This window comes from Cavia porcellus, unplaced genomic scaffold, assembly GCF_034190915.1.
Source record: "Cavia porcellus strain 051 isolate PalLab524CR breed Dunkin Hartley unplaced genomic scaffold, mCavPor4.1 scaffold_21, whole genome shotgun sequence".
In the NCBI taxonomy this organism is placed as follows: domain Eukaryota; kingdom Metazoa; phylum Chordata; class Mammalia; order Rodentia; family Caviidae; genus Cavia; species Cavia porcellus.
Genome location: NW_026947504.1, coordinates 37,595,919 through 37,612,551, shown reverse-complemented (window position 1 = coordinate 37,612,551; position 16,633 = coordinate 37,595,919). Strand labels below are relative to the sequence as shown.

Below are 16,633 nucleotides of genomic sequence, written 5' to 3'. Positions count from 1 at the left end.
AGCTAAGATGTGGTCTCTCTTCTTCAAAAGCTTCAAGTATTAGAGAAACACACACAGATAAGATCGTTTCGATATTATTTGATACATTCTGCAAAAGGAGGTTAGAATTGGTGGGGTTACAAACCACATGGGAGAACCATCACACTGAAGTTTGGGATCAGAGAAGCCTAGATCAGAATGAAGTGATAGGCCAAAAGAGGAAACGGAGAGGTATTGTATACAGGAGGCGGCAAGGTGGGCAGGCAGGGGGACCACAGGTGGTGTGATGAGTCTACAGAATGGACAGGAGTGTAGTCTCTCTGGGCAGGTGGGGCAGGCAGGAGAGAAGGCTGGAGGCAGAGGCCAGATGATACCGATAATCCAGCTAAGACGCTTAGCTGTTATCCTGAGGACAACGGGAAATCTCTTAAGGATTTTAAGCTAAAAGTGACATAAATTCACACATCCAGAAACTCAGTATGGCTATAATGTGCATAGTGGATCACAGCAGACAAAACTAGGAGAGAGAGTTGAATTGGAGGTCACTCGAGGAAAGATATTGGTAGACTGGACCAAGGTAAGCGAGTGGGGAGAGATAGAAAGAGATAAAATTGAGAGCCTTAGGAAGAGGCTTGGCAGGTCCTAGGAATTCACTTGTACACAGAGAAATGGTGATTTGCTTATGCTGAATGGAGAACTTTGGATTAAAAACTCAAAGAAATATTTAAAGAATGCTGGCATTTCAAATGTTTTCTCATTATCCTTAATGCTTATCTGCAGGTAAAGAAGTCTTTTAATCCCATACCTTCACAGCTTTAAAGAGTATTTTCCATATATTCTATCATTCAACAAATATTCCCTGGGTTCTTTCTACTGGGCCCTGAGTGGATAAAAACCTTAGGGGAACTTATGGAACAGCAGAGAAAAGCATACAATAAAAACAACAAAGGAACACCATCCTAGATGCACGATGTGTGGCTCTCCAGATAAAATAGTAAGACAAGGCCTCCGGTGGAGGGTGACATTGGAACTGAAGTCCACAGGATACCAAGCACTGGGAGATACCTGGGGAGGAGCACTGCAGCTAAAAAGGGACATCGGGAAAAGGAGGGAAAGAAGTGGGCATCTTACAGGAGGCAAAATAAGACCCCGTAATGGCCGGAGCTTCACAAATGAAGAAGATAGCCTCAAGAGGTCACCAGGACCTATTTAACAAGAATTTAGGAAGCCACAGAAGGAGCTGAATTTGTATTTTATGCAAAGTGTCATTGAAAGCTGGCAAAAGAAAGTAATAGAATGATGTAATCCAAAGCCAGCATGGTAGCTCGCTCTTGCCTGCTGTCCTAGCCCTCTCCTCTCTGCCCTTGACTGGCTAATTTCTCTTCATGCTCCAGGATGGGGAAAGGCACCTGTTTCTGAGCTACCCTCTGCTACACATTAGGTTAAATACTCTTTTCTGTGCCCACAGCAACCTGAATTTGTTTCTACAATGTGCAGCTTTTCATACTTGAATGTTTTTGCTTGTGAAATTTCCTGTTTTGTGTCTAGACTGAGTTTCAAGGCAGAAGGGGCCACAAGCCGGCTTCTGGCTGCTTCAGCGGCAGTGCAAACCCATGACCAGGGGAAGGAGAAAAGCAAACCTGTTTACCTTTGGCTACGTCCACGAAGTCTCTCTTCGTACAGGAAATAAACTGATCTGCGATTGCCTTCTGAATTTCTTCCATGGAAGCAGGAATTTCCGAAGGGAGGCCACTTCTTGGTGTCATCATTGTGTACCCTTTAGGCAGTGTCCACTGAAATCTCTGTCATTGCAAATAAAGTTTTCAGGAGAATCTATACAAGTCACCTAATTAGGTAAGTGCCTTTGTGCATGTTCTTTGGAATCCTCTACATCTCACCAGGGCACTGCAGTTGCAGGTGTGTGAGGGAAGTTCGTGGATATTTCTTTGCCTAGCTGCAACACCAACACTGTTGCATAACTCTATTTTACACTCAGGACAGTGGGATTGAAAACTCCAAAGACTTGTGCTCCCAACCAGACTATTGCTAAAGACAAGATCAGAAGAGGAAAGAAATCAGGCTGTTCACACGTTCCAACCAGCAGAGACAGTGTCTACTTGGGAGCCCACAGGCGAAGGTCTCAGCGACATTATGAAGGGTAAGCACTCTCCGTCTCACGGCCAAATAGACTAAAGGATTATACAACTTGAGCCCTCTGCCTCCCTTTCCAGCTTTCCTTTCTCATGACCCGACTTCCTATCACCCTCAGAAATGGAAACCACTGGCAGAGACGTGCCCCCGCCCTCCTAATCCCCACCAAGCCGGCCCACCTTTCCTGGCATCTGCTGTGACAAGATCTGACCTAGATCTGACCTCTTCAGTCTGCTCCAGACATCACTCCAGCAATCTCACTCGTCTTGTGACTTTAATCTCTCTTTCTGCTGAGCTACTGCAATCAGCAAATTATTTCTCCTGTGTTGTAGAGAAAACCCCACTTCTGCTTCCTTCTCTGGTTACTAAGATGCTTCTTAGTTTCCCTTCACCCTGAACTCAGTACATATGTTCACTGCTCCAAATTTATCTTGCAAGCACCTTCTAATATTCAGGTTCTCTTCCAGCCCCGCTTTCCCCTTGTAACTTATTTGCTAAAGCAACCAAATGTGAACACAATGCGTGTGTTGAGGAAGCCCTTTGACATGTAGAAGTTTCTCAGTCAGGCTTCCGTTGATTGCATGCTCTTCGGACTATTGAACACGTCTCTGCTCACAGGACTCAGATTTAGGGCAGATCTCTTAGATAAACTGTAAGTGGTGTTTGGCAAGACCACAGGAGGCAGAAGTACGATGAAAATAGTAACGATGCCATTATTATTGTTTTTCTGTTTGATGGTAGCAGTTGCTGAGGTTTGACGCCCAGATTAATGGGGTCCTAGCACTCCTTGGCTGACCGCACAGAGGACAGTCTACTATACCATTTCTGACTGAGTACCTCAAATAGCATACAGAGGAAGGAAAACTGTAACCCATAAGTTATGTGATTAAAATATGTATTATGTCATAAGTAATGAAAATTTATTGGAGTAAAAGATACATTATCATAAATCCTCCTCAAAATTCACCCACATGCTTCAAATATATTTGTCTCATAACTTTTGCTACTTTCTCAAACAGTTCTGAAAGTCTTCTTTTGTGTCTTAACCAGATGTGATAAAAAAAAATGAAAGCTGTTACTTTCGTGATTGAGTAACACTGTGTGACTGTACTGTAGAACATTTATCTTCTGTTGGTGGATACTTGGGTTGACTCCACCCTTTGGCTATCGTGAATGCTGTTACTATCTAATCTAATAAAAATCTAATAAGAAGGCAGGGTTGTGCAGACATTTTGGTGGATCCTTATCCACTTCATTCACCAGATCTGGCCTCATGCAACTTTTGGTTCTTTCCCAAAATTGCAAAGTAAAGGTTTTGAATTGATTCAGGATAGTAAGGCAGCCACAACAGCTTAGTTGAAGACATTCATGAAAGAAGGTTTCCAGAGCTGCTTCAGAAAATGGTGGGAGCAATGGGCTAGGTGTGTGCAAGGCACTGGAGATATTTTGAGCATGAGGAATGGCAATACATCTTTTATTATGATACATTTTAAAAATATAAAATTTATAGATCGTACTGTGTACATATATGGTATGAAGTTTTTGACATAATTTTTATTTTAAGGAGAATATTTAAGAGGCATATAGATTTTAGTGAATGGGCGCCATGGGAACCAGTGGGCTGTGTGTAATTGTGCTGATGATTCCTAAGTCTACAAATAGCCCCTCTCCCACATGAGCTCCAGACCTGCATGTTCATGTGACTTGTAGACACGTCATACCAACATGCCATCACCTGAACTCATGTTGTCTCTGCCCTTTCCCGCCAGACCTGATCCGCTGCCATGTTCCGTCTTGGTAAGCAGCATGGGCATACACCCAGCCTCTCAGATGTGAGCACCATGATTCCCTCTTCTACATCTTTTCATCTTTAATTATATATTTTTCATTCTTCTACATGGTCCTCTATTGAATACGCTGAGGTGGCTCCATCTCAGGTGGCAGTCCAGTAAATGAAACCATTTACGACAGCCAGTCCCACACCACTCTTCTTGATGGGAGAACACAAATACTAACAATGTCCTCCATAGCAGCACCATTCACAATAGCCAAAGGGTGGAGTCAACCCAAGTATCCACCAACAGAAGATAAATGTTCTACAGTACAGTCACACAGTGTTACTCAATCATGAAAGGTACTGATCCTTGCTACCTCTTTGGGAACCTCAAAAACATTAAGTAAAAAATCCCTACACAAAAGTTACCTTCTTGAGTGATTTCCACATAGAAAATATCCATATAGAAAGCAGGTCATTGGTTACCCAGAGCCGTGGGATGGGGTGGGAATAATGGCTTAATGGTTATTGTGTTTCTTGGTGGGATAATTAAAGTATTTTGCAACAAGATAGAGATGGTGATTCCACAATATAATATACCAAATGGCAGTGGACACTTCACATTCAAAGGGTTAATTTTACATTATATGCATTTCATTTCAATTATAAAAAAACTTAAAAAAGAACTAGGGGATAGAAAAATGGTTAGAAAGAAATGGAAGACATTAGGTAGGAAACAGAAGATGAGTGCCCTTGTATCTCCTGACGATACAAGATGCAGAGATCTTGCAGCATGTTAAACGTCATTCGTATTAACCCATTCTTACGGGCTGCTGGTACAGCATTAAATCCTACAGACATACAGATATTATCTTACTTGAGTGGGATGCGATTCGTAGATCTTGATTCTTCTTGAAGCCTCATTTTCTATTGGCTTTTCTTTAGAATATGGTTTCCAAACATATTCATCATTGTAATGAGTCTGATTCAGAATAGGATCTCCAAGTGAGTATGTGTATCCTAATCTGTTGGTGCTCTTCTGACTGAAAATAAAAAATAAATTTGAAGAAAGTTTTAGGTGTCAGATCTCACAATGGTACATATACCAAAATGTTTTTATTTGCTAGATTTTTAAAAAAAATTGTCTGGCTTAAGGTGATGCCAGATATAATTATGTGTATAGACTTCCTTGATAAGAAAAATTTTTATAATTTAAGATGACTCTTAATAAAAACATGGGGCCTTAAAATAGTTTAGAAGAATGACAGTAAAAGTTTATTTTATTAATTTTTTTAAAGAGCTGGATATTCTGATCCATAGAATATTCTAACAATCAAAAAGTTGGGGAGAAGAGTCTCTTTTTCTGTCTTGCTACTATTTTCTTTTTGATTAGTATATATTTATGATACCTAATAATTACCTTCATCTTGGAACTTGCTCTTTTTAGACATATTACAGTTGATAAATGGAAGAAAAAACACTAATTAAAATATGAGTAGTTTGTCTGCCCCTAATGAAATGATTCATTTAGGCAAATAAAGAAGTTACAGTTCAAAAGGAGGGGCCACTGGGTAGTATGTGACTTTGGGGGGGCATAGGTAATACCACTTATTAAGTATTTCTTCAGAGTATCAAATTTGAGTCAGATGGAATCTTCAGAATTCAAGTTGCAGAAACTACATGAAAGGAGGAATTTTAAAATGACACCATGGGGATAAAATTGAAAAATCTAGAATGATGGTTCTTTTTGTTCCACAAAGAAATGGTCAGAAAGAAAGATGGGGATGGAAATCTATAAATTAAATGAGGAGGGAGACATAATAACCAAATGCAATGCGTGCACCTTATTTAGATTCCATTTGAAAATATGTTTTTATTATGAGAAAATTTGGAAAATTGGATGGCTGATTGGCTATTTGATATTAAGAACCTATTTTTTAAAAAAAGAAAAGTAATGGTATCTTTACTTATTTTTAAACTATCCTATCTTGCTACATGCAAACTATTTAGAATTGAAACGATAAATGTCTGGGATTTGATTCGACATATTCCAGTGGGAAGGATGGGTGGCAGTTAAAGAAAAAAAACACATCTATGTGTTGATTGTCTAGCAGGATTATAGCCAGGGATTCACTGATTATTCCTTTGTGTATATTTAAAATACTTCACAGTGACTTTTTAATGCAAAGGGCTGGGTAGTTTCAGACTGTGTTCAAAAGAACAAATATCTGGGAGGTCAGACATAGCTGGGCAATTGACTATTTCACTGTTATTCACATGTAAACTTTTTCAGAGGAAGACAGCAAAAATAGCTTTGAATAAATTTTCACATCTCAATTTCTCAATTGCTCCTTCCTGAACCATATTTGCTGAGAGCAAGCCTGTACATTTATTCAGATCCTTCCTTTCTTTCCCACAGTCTTCTCAGGACTTCCCTTCCCCATGTTACCATGTCTGGGGACCAGGCAATGAAAGTCAAGGGGGCGCTCGACCACCGAGTGGTAGTCCCCAGCAGTTTCTCCCTGAGTATTTAGTTGCCAAAGCTGGACTTGAGCTTGCAATCCCGCTGCTTCTGCCTCCCCTGTGACTGGGGTTACAGGTGTGTGCCACCATGGCCAGCTATCACAGGGTCTTCTCATGGTTCATTGCGGTGGGGCATTCACCTCAAACCCCAGTAAGGGAGCCCAAGAAAAGAAACTTGATCAAAGCAAGCTCGGGGAAACCTTGTCATTCAAGCTCCACGCATCGCCCAGGGATCTGTTTCTCCATGTCTGGGTGTTTCTGCAAAGTGAGAGATGGTGGCTGGGGTCATGTCAGGCTTTCCACCCCCTAACAATTACCGAATGTCCATCTGTCTTTAGGAAGAGGCCTCTCAGATGATGGCAGAGAATATGGTGTGCTTAAAATGGCCCTTTCTGTATATATTTTCAGCTTTAAAAAAATCCTTAAGCAGTGTCTTCAGCTGAATAGAAATGTGGGTGTGGGGAGAGGGAAGCAGTAAGAGCTTTAAATATAACCAGAATCGTTTCTGGGACACCGCACTTGGCAAGGTTGTTGGATAAAACTAGTAGATAAAAATCTGTGGGGCTTTTTTCAGATTCTGTATTCATCATTATTAAAGCATGTTTTAATCCTACTATGAAATATTTATTCCAATACAGCCAATTCTGATTATCAACAAAATATCTGACATAAAAAAGCAGAAGTAGCTTGCAATTTCATTATGCTGTAACTTTATCTTTTATTAAATGATGGATGTCTTAGGAAATTATTTCTTTTTTATATGTGATTGTTGTTTAATTATTTCCAAAAGTTAAGTGCAAGAGTTCTATTGACATGCAACACTATCTAGGGGCAAATCATATTTTTATCATACTTGCTTTACAGATAATTTAGACATCTCATAGCATTATTTTTATATGTACGTAATTGTATCAGACTTGAATCTTTTTACACTTCCCTTCTGTACTTCTAATAATCTTCCATAAAATAATCTAAATTTCAGTAGCTTTTATAATATTCTTTACAATATATACACTGACATTTCTTTGAACTGATAGTATAGATATTTTATTTTGATAGGATATTAAACTTATGAGATACGATCAAAATATACCATGAGTATTTAAATTTAAAAACTTCATCACACTAAACCGCACATTGTCATTAATTTCCCCTCAAAAGATGCCTTTCTTCAAACACACTTATCCTCCATTCTTGCCACTTTCTGAAGCAGCTCTGAAAGTCCTCTTTAGTGAGGTTTTTTTATGACGTGTGATTAAAAAAAAATACAGCAAGTGCTGCTGCCTACCGCCCCCGGCAGAAAGCCAGGCTTGTATACTCGCTAAGTGTCCTTCCTGATTCACTGGATCTGGCACTGTGTGACTTTTACCTCTTCCCCAAAGTCAAAGCGACCATAAAAGACTAAGTTCTGTGCAACTGAAGACATTAAAAAGGACTTCCAGCACTGCTTGAGAAAGCCACAAGAGCGATGAGATAAGGGAGCTCAAAGTACAGGGGGGTGTTTTGAGGGACACTGAGGACAATGTGTGTTTTGTTGTAATGAATTTTAGAAATTTTTAAACTTTCACTGTGGTTTTTGTCCACACTGTGTGTGCTCACTGGTTTGGCGGCAAGCACTCATTTTACCAACTAGACAAGCGTGACAAGGAAACCGTATGAGCTAACTTCATTTCTAAGATTTTGATAGAAATATATTTAAAATATGTGATGATAAAAACACTTTATCTAAAAATATTATATCCAAAACCTTTTATTAAAATTAATGTTACCACTTCCCAAGTCCTTTCTGAGTGTGTAATATTAAAGTTGCCTCCATGTGAACGTGTAATAGGTGTAATTTAATAGTCATTTGTTATTTGTTAAAATGTGCCTTTTTAATATTTCTCAGAAACTGACGTAGGAAATAATTCAGGAAATGGATGATAAATCATCTCATTTCTTGCTCTCAGTAAAACTGAAAGAGTGCCCTGCCGAGCAGGCAGCAGATCAGTCATTAATAATTACCTTGTAATTTCTGTCATAAAATTATGAAAGAGTTCGGAGTATGAAGGTTCAAAGATTTAGCTCAGCAGCACAGTGCCTGCCTGGCAAGTGTGAGGTCTGGGTTCAATTCCTCATTCCAAAAAAACGAGATCAGAGTATCAAATGATATTGCTACTCCAAAACTCCATTCACATCTCTCTCTCTCTCTCTCTCTCTCTGTGTGTGTGTATAAACTTAACATTAGCATCTATAAAGTAGGAAAAAAGCAAACAGATCGATTTACACATGACTAAAAATAGTAACATTCTAAAAATAGTAACATTCAACACTGGACCTGTGAACTAATTGAAAACAAAACAGCTCCACTTTATCTCATAAAGACATAGTTCCCCAAACTACTTTTTACTAAACAAGTATGAACATTGGTAATATATTTATTCTTTGAGCAACTGTGTACTAAAAATAGTTATGATAGCCCAATAATTAAGGTCACATAATGTATAAAAATTAAACAAAAATACTTGCAAAAAAGTATAATTGAGTGGACAACAAGTTGCTTTCAAATATAAAATATATGATAATGGGAAAATTCTACTGAGGAAATAGTGTGTGAAAGAGTTCAAGAAGAAAAAGTATTATAGAGTGCACTTGAGTATTTTTAAAAAAGCATTATATGAGTATTAATTTGCTAACACATTAGATCATCCATTGTTTACATAATTTTTAAATTTAAAAATTTTTCCTTTTAACATGTCAATATTTAGTTTGGGCTGAATGTTTTATCTTTTGCAGCTATTTAACTATTCATAGAAAACTTTTACGAGAACTTGGAAAATGCATGATATTGAAGGCCACCGTCTTAGACTTTCCAAGTTACTCTGTGTTTTTTCGTTTTCCTCTCAAATTTTCCATTGCATACAACTGCCACTGCCTGTGAATGCCACATTTTCATTACAGCCCAATGATGACACCTCCAGTTTAGAAACTACAGCTCAGCAGATAGCTGGAACACAGAAACCAGGAGTCTTAATATTGTGGAGTTTTGAAAATCTATCATATTAGTTATAGTGGGAGTCAATGAATGAAAATTACTGAATAACTTAGAGATAATCAGGGTACTAGTGTTCTGATTATTCCTCAGGAGACCCTCCTCAAGCGGGGATCACTCTCATTTCTAATAACAATAAAACTGCAGATGGCTTGTTGCTTGCTTGCCTACTGGAGCAGAAATAACAGGGTAGCCAAGGACTTACCAGTCACCCATTTGCCTGCTCACTCACATGAGCATTTTTTTTTTTTTTTTGGTACCTAGGATGGAGCTCATGACCTCACACTTGCCAGGCAGACGCTTGTGCCACTGAGCTAAATGCCTGGCCCACTGACATGAACTTTTAAGAAAAGATTGTCTTTATGGGAAACAGTTCAGACTAAACCAGGCTACACGCTGTCCAGGCTGACTGCATGAATTTCAGTGAAACAGTGAAAGAAACCAGACTCTACTGACCTCCTCCTGAACTCAGAAAGGCAACTGATGGACAGAAATACTCTATGCCTTCTGCTGCAAACTGGCAAAGCTGCAAGCCAACATCCTGCAACTACAGGAGTGGAGATAAGCATAAGGAATTGTGGTTTCTCCAGCCTTCAAATCCAGTTTTAGTGATGAATGACACAGAAAGTATGCACTCATCCACTCATTTATCCAATAATCACTGCCTGTTGCTGCATATTAGGGTGGGAATTCAGCCCAGTTATGATGCTGGGATCGCACAGTCCTATTAACATAGCCACCGAGTCTATGGTAAACCACAATATTCAGTAACCTTATGGAAGACCAGTGTGGTGATCTTTTTGGTTTTCTTGGTGGTCCAGCTGCTGTTTGAGAGGAGAAACTTTCTTAAAACTTGGAAGGGAATTGCATGTGCAGTTCCCTAGCAGTGTATTTTAAAAGCTTTCCCCAGTTGCTCTATTTGATTTCTGTTCTGAATAATAAAAGACAAGTGAACAAACTGAAGTGAGTGTACAAATGTGACTTCAGTAGGGAATCTACCGGATCAAGGCTGGCACTGCTCCTGTCTTGTATGTGAATGCCGTCTTCGTTGTGGTAGCATACGAATCCCAGTTGGTGTTACCTGCTAAAAGGACAATAAAGCATTTTTAAATGCACCAAACAAGAACATTTCAATCAAATGTTAGATTTAATTAGGTAATTAAAATTAAAGTTATTTTATAAGAGAAACAAACATTTTTGATTTAGAAGCTAACCAATCATAGGGCCTGATAGTTATGGTTTAGATCTAAACCACCCCTGAAAAGTCTCGCATTCAGGGATAGGGCCTAGTTGGAAGGTAACATTAGGGGCATGACTTGGAAGGGTATGTTCTTAGACAGTTTTCCTCTACCATGTATTTTGCTGTGCTTTGGAGTCAGCCAAAAACAGCTGAACTTGTGACCCAAAATAAAACTGTCCTCCTTTAAGTTTCGGGTGTCTGATACTTGGTCTCAGTGATGAAAACATGATTAGTATAGACAATTGGTGTCAGGAGTGGGGTCATTGCTATGACTGTACTGGACTATGCAACTCAGAAGCCTTTGGAACTGGTTTGCACTGAAAAGACTGGCATTGAAAAAGATTAACATTAAAATGAAGCCAAGTACTTTGAAAAGAAAGATGTCTTGAGGACATCTCAGAAGTTGTTAGACTTATAGTCCAAAACAGCATAGCTTTTGTTTGAAAAGAGAGTTCCTGGGACATCTGATCATTCAAGGTTGACAAGGAAGTACATCTCTAGGTCAGCTCTCCAGGGTCTCAGAGACCACTGTAGCACTTTCCAAGAGCCCAGCTCTTGCTCAAGTGGACAGGTGACCTCTGTATCATCCACATAGTGCCTGTATTTTAAGCATGCAGAATGCAAGAGTAATGAGATTATGCGGCTTCCACCTAGATTTCAGAAGAGTACTTAAAAAGCCAGGCAAAAAACTGTAACAGGGTCACAATTGCTGCCAGGATCCAAGACAGGGCAATGTGTGCATTTGTGAAAGTAAAGCCAAAGGTACAAAGGAGACCCCGGGAAGTTAGAGATGCTAGAAACATGGAATGTCTGCTGAGGAGAAGTGCAGGGGAAGAGCAAATCCAGACCAAAGAGAGGCCATGTGAGTCACAACTGTAAGGCCATAAGGCTGGGGCTACCTGTGCCCTCTGAAGCTCATGTCTCACCACAACCTTCCTTGAATGCTGGACATTCAACCACAAGATTCAGTGTTTACCTTGCTGAATTTTTATCTGACTTTCGTCCATTCCTTTCTATCTTCCTATTTCTCCCTTTTGCAGAGGGAATGTTTACCTGGTGTTATTGTATAGTGCAAGTGATTCACTTTCTTTTTGATTTTTAGAGGGTCTCGTAGCTAAAAGTTTTTCTTGAGTCTCAGAAGATTTGGAACTGGACTATTCTGCAATGCTGGAATTACTCAGACTTTGGTGACTCTTAGAGACGGGCTAAATGAATTTTGCATAATGAGATGAGCACAAGACTTTTGGAGGCCTGGAGAAGAATGCAATGGTCTAGATCTAGAATGTCTCCCAAAAGTTCCATATTCAGAGGACCCCTGGAGAAGGTCACTGGGGGTGTGGTTTGGAAGGATGTTATTTCTGACCCCACTTCTCATTTGTCTTTCAGTTTCCTGGCCACCACGCAGTAAAAGTTTTCTTCCACCACGCTGATTTGCTTTGTTACTTCTGTCTTGGATCTCGCTAACCAAGAATCTGCTAAAATCTGCTAAAACTATGAACCAAAATTAACCTTTAGCTTTCAGTTGCAGGGATTGGGTATTTTGTCCCAGTGATGGAAAAATGACTAATACACCAAGTAATGACCTCACTAGGAAAGAAAGGGAACTCAGTTATGCATGTTTGCCCAAAATAAAAACAGGTTTATTAGTTTTACTGAATATTTATATATGCTCTTTTAAAGGATTCAAGCCTTACACAAAAGAATGTAATTTGTTTGAAATTCCATCTTCAGTATCCACTTTGCATTTTAATGACCAAACTGCATCCCATTAGTGCCTTGCCTGCTTCTTCCTCTCCTGCTGACTGGCCCTGTCGTCCCTGTGCCTTCCCCACGCTGTCCCATGTAAGCAGTCTTGCCTGTTCTTTCCGTACTGGCATATACACAGATGTAATCATAAGCAGGTTTACGTGTACATAATAAATACAATATACATATTGAGGTTTAGTTCTTGCTATTATATTTTATAAAAATAAGCTCATGTTACACAAACTCTCCCTTGTATCTGCCACTAACAGTGTCTTATGAAAAACCTTCCAACTTAGCTGGTGTCGTACTAATTCACCCTTTGTAAAGACTGCAAAATTCAGAAATGTCAACATCAGTGAGAGTTGTGAGAGAAGATGATATCATCAAGGGAGGGAAGTTAGAAGCCATAGAATTTCTCTGCTTCAACCCATTTGCCACCTCTGGTGTTAACAAAGTACCACCAAATTCCTTGAAAAATGCCAATATTATGCCTTTATCCATAGTTTCACTTTCCAAAGTCTCAGATACATAGAGTCAACCCTGGTCAAGAAAATGTGAAATAAAAAATTCCAGTTCATAAATTTGAACTGTAAACTATTCTGAGCACGATTCCATCTCATGCTGTCCAGCTCTCTTCTCCCAAGATATGAATTATCCCTTCATCCAGGATATCCGGGCTGTATATACTACCCACCCATTAGTCACACAGTAGACATCTCACAGTATCATAGTGCTGGTCTATGGGGTCGTACTACCCACGGCTCTAGGCAACCACTGGAACTCTCAGAACATGTCCTTTACGGAGTGGGGAAGGGGGCACTTTATGTTTTAAATTTAAAATTTAATCATTCTTTCATTTTTCATATCTGGGCATTTACTGTTGCCTTTTGCATTTCATAAGAAGCTGAAAGTAAATGTCTCTGTCTTAACTAAATGGCCCTATCTAGGATCTATCATCGCATCTCTAGAATATTGAAGCTACCTTATGACCTGAGTTTGTTCCAGTCCATTTATCCTATTAAAACTGCTGTGAAGAATCTTTGACAATTTCCCAATATTTTAAAAAGTTAAATCTTCATTTAGCATATGGTGCCCTAGCCCAACACAATTTCTGTCGTCTGTGAATGACTTTATGTTCATTGCCCTTTCTCTGTCAGTCAGGCCTTGTTTTTAATTTAGCAGCCCCTCGGCTCCAGGCAGGCAGCTGTATCTGCTCATCTGTGACCATTCGCCAGTATCTTCACATGGCTCAACATCCACCAGGTCCAACCAGAAGTGTCCCCAGCTACAGAACAGAGGCCTGGCCCCCTGTGAATGCCACTCTGTGCTTTGCTCCCATGGCACCCTAATGCCTCCTCACAATGGCATTACCTTTTGAGATTTCTGTTTTGGTGGAATCACTTTAAGCTTGAAAGCCTTTTATTTCTATAGCAGAATAAGATGTCTTTGGCAAAAGAATTTCAGGTGTGGACAAGTGGGAAGAAACTGAGGTGTGCCTCTCAGAAATAAGCCTTCTTTAATCTCCCAGAGGCTTCTAGGTGGACTTGTAGATTAAGAAGTATCTTCAATATAGAGTCCACACATCCGTCTACTGTCCTTTTCCTATTGCAAACAGCACTAACCTAGCGGAAGCCAATTTCCTGTTAGACCCCGATGCATTTCCAAAGTCCTGGAGAAACAGTTCCTTGGGCAGCATTTTCAATCAACCACATGGACAAACATGACACATCTTGGTGTCCCTGGATGGATCTTTCCTTTGCTGATGACAGGCTGGGGTGGGCATCTGGCAGGATGGATTGCTAAATTTCTGTTTTAGGGGTGCATAGGAACAGGAGAAGTGTGTCTGGCTGCCTCCAGGTCCTACAGCCAAGTAAATCTCCCTCTTCCTGTGTTAGCTAAGCACAGATCAGACAGCCTTTCCCACACCCTCAGCCTAGCCTGCTTGTCTGTGACTTGGTTTCCAGGACATCTTCCCTTAATTTCAAGTTTAATCCTTTTTTCTTCCTATAGTTCTTTGGGTCAGGCATGTATTTTCATGAGTTTGAACCCCACTGACAAAGCTTTTGAAAATTATGTTATTGGAATCAATCCTCTTCGTTAACAGAAACGTTCCTTTAAAAATCTATAAACACAATATCTTAAACCTGTCCCCAAAGTGTGCCTTCTGCCTGTCTTTGCTTTCTTCTACTTTTCTTGGTGGTGGAATATGTTGGTGTGTTTGTTGATAGCTGTGCTTCCCTCTTCCACAATCTGTCTTCTTAGATGCTTCTTCTTCTTCTCATTCTTTGCTGCTTCTACAAATAAGCCCCGAGCCCTTCCATGGACCGAGGCCCATGTTCAGGACGTGATGTGGAGTCCTGTCCAGACCTTGGAGGATACTCAAGTTATTGGAGAGTCTATAGATCCTGTGAGCACAGCTATGAAACTGTGCTGAGGTCCTCTGTGTCAGAGAGACCCCGAGGGATACATAACTCGTTCTTCTTGGATGAGAAGGGAGTAAAGCTAGAGCAACTATGGGTGGCATCTGAGCTGGGGTTTAATTTTGTAGGAGAAAATTATGGGCAATCATGGAGTAGAAAACCATAGGAGATCATGGAGCAGAACACTCCCCAGGGGAAGCAGCAGGGAGTATGAGAGTCTGACACCTGGGAAATGGCCCAGTGCAAGTGAGGGCAGGGAGAAATGGGTGAGGACATGTTGCTGGGGCCATGTGTCTTCTACTTCCTAAAGCCTTATTCTGCCAGTCTTAGTGAGCCACTGGATGGATCCAGCATGATAAAAACACATTATAAAGATCTGAAAATACCAAAACTAGTAATTAGCATGTACACTGTATTATACTTTTCAAAGTATTTCTACACATAGTATTTTCTTTTATTTTCAAAACAACCTGAGAGATAAGGCTGGTATTTGTGGCATCTAATAATTCTAATTTTACAATAATTTGGAGATGAAAGAAACTGGTGGGTCCACAGTACATATAGTATGATGAATGATGCCCCTAAAGATACGATCATGTCCTAAACCCTAAACCCTGTAAATCTGACTTTATTTGGAAAAGGAGGCTTTGTACATGAAATTAAGAATCTCAAAATGAAGTGGTGGTCCTGGATTGGCCTCAGTGATCTCAGTGATCAGATTGTGATTACAGATGCCCTTGTAAGAAAGAGGTGGGAATATCTGGCAAAAACAAGAGAGAAAAAGGGTGTGTAACTTCAAAGGCAGGGGCGGAAGTGAGGCAGCTACAAGTCAAGAATGTAAGGATCCTACCTACAGCTGCTGGGGCAGGAGTAGCCCTGACCACACCTTGAATGTGGCCCGCCAGCCCTCAGACCGGCCAGTGGATAAGTCGTTGCTGTGTTAAGCCATCAGCTTTGGCTGCTTTTATGCAGCAGCCACGGGACACGAATTCAGCACCTCAGAGCCCAGGCTACAGTCACTATTCAATAGCAATCAGGTGGGATGGTCATCAACCACTGTCTTAGTCACTTTCCCATCTCTAGGACAAGGTATCCGACACAATTAGAGGAATAAGGTTTATTTCAGAGTGTTCAGTCCATGGCAAGCTGGATCCAAGGGAGAAATGGCAGAATGAAAGGGCAAATGGAGGAAGACTATGCAATCCATGGCAGCTAGCAGAGAGAGAGAGAGAGAGAGAGAGAGAGAGAGAGAGAGAGAGGCAAGAACAACCTTCCAGGTCATATCTACCATGACACACTGCCTCCACCTGGACCCTACCTCCTAATTAGCACGTTCAGTTAAAAACTCAATGGTTTAATCCACCAATGAGTATATCGCCCCGTTATCCAGTTACCTTCTGAAAGTGCCACTTCTCAACACATGAGACTTTTATGGGGACGCTTTTGATCTAAATCATAACAATCACTCATCCTATTTTGGAAGTGACACACTAGCTTTGCCTTTGGAGGGCGACTCTCTTAGCAGGAATAGCACAGACTATCAGAGACCCATGAGAGGAGATGAGTCAAACACACAGAGAAAGGAGAGCGCGGCACCCCAATCACAGAGACCTGGTGATCGAGTTGTGGTACCCAGGAAGCTGCCTTCTCTCCTAGTTTCAGCAGGTGGGACTCTCTGAATGGGATTTCCAAAGTCTGGAAGGTCTGAGAAAGGCGGAAATGTAACTTTGCACGTATTGAGTTGAAAGCCCTCTTATGACCTTGGAATA

At 40.4% G+C, this 16,633-nt stretch overlaps 1 protein-coding gene and 1 long non-coding RNA gene across 6 annotated transcripts in view; one reads left to right on the top strand and one right to left on the bottom strand.

The window, feature by feature from the left end:
- Window positions 1-16,633, bottom strand: part of Tex26 (testis expressed 26) — a 29,148-nt gene that overhangs the window by 11,231 nt on the left and 1,284 nt on the right. Inside the window, exons 2-4 of one of the 3 annotated variants that reach the window (XM_063232578.1) lie at window positions 10,458-10,542; window positions 4,782-4,947; window positions 1,628-1,781 (exon numbers count right to left, since the gene is read on the bottom strand). In XM_063232578.1, coding sequence (XP_063088648.1) covers window positions 1,628-1,781; window positions 4,782-4,947; window positions 10,458-10,542 — 405 coding nt within the window. Of the gene's footprint in view, window positions 1-1,627; window positions 1,782-2,309; window positions 2,431-4,781; window positions 4,948-10,457; window positions 10,543-16,633 lie in introns of those variants that run through there. The other 2 variants (XM_063232579.1, XM_023560538.2) reach the window with 2 other exon arrangements.
- On the top strand, window positions 447-10,421 carry LOC134471971 (uncharacterized). 3 transcript variants are annotated; one of them, XR_010041759.1, is made up of 4 exons: window positions 447-556; window positions 760-1,833; window positions 1,976-2,137; window positions 9,723-10,421. It is a non-coding gene; the product is annotated as an uncharacterized LOC134471971 (long non-coding RNA). The 3 variants fall into 3 exon arrangements; XR_010041760.1 differs by having other exon boundaries at window positions 2,249-10,421; XR_010041761.1 differs by having other exon boundaries at window positions 463-556; window positions 1,528-1,833.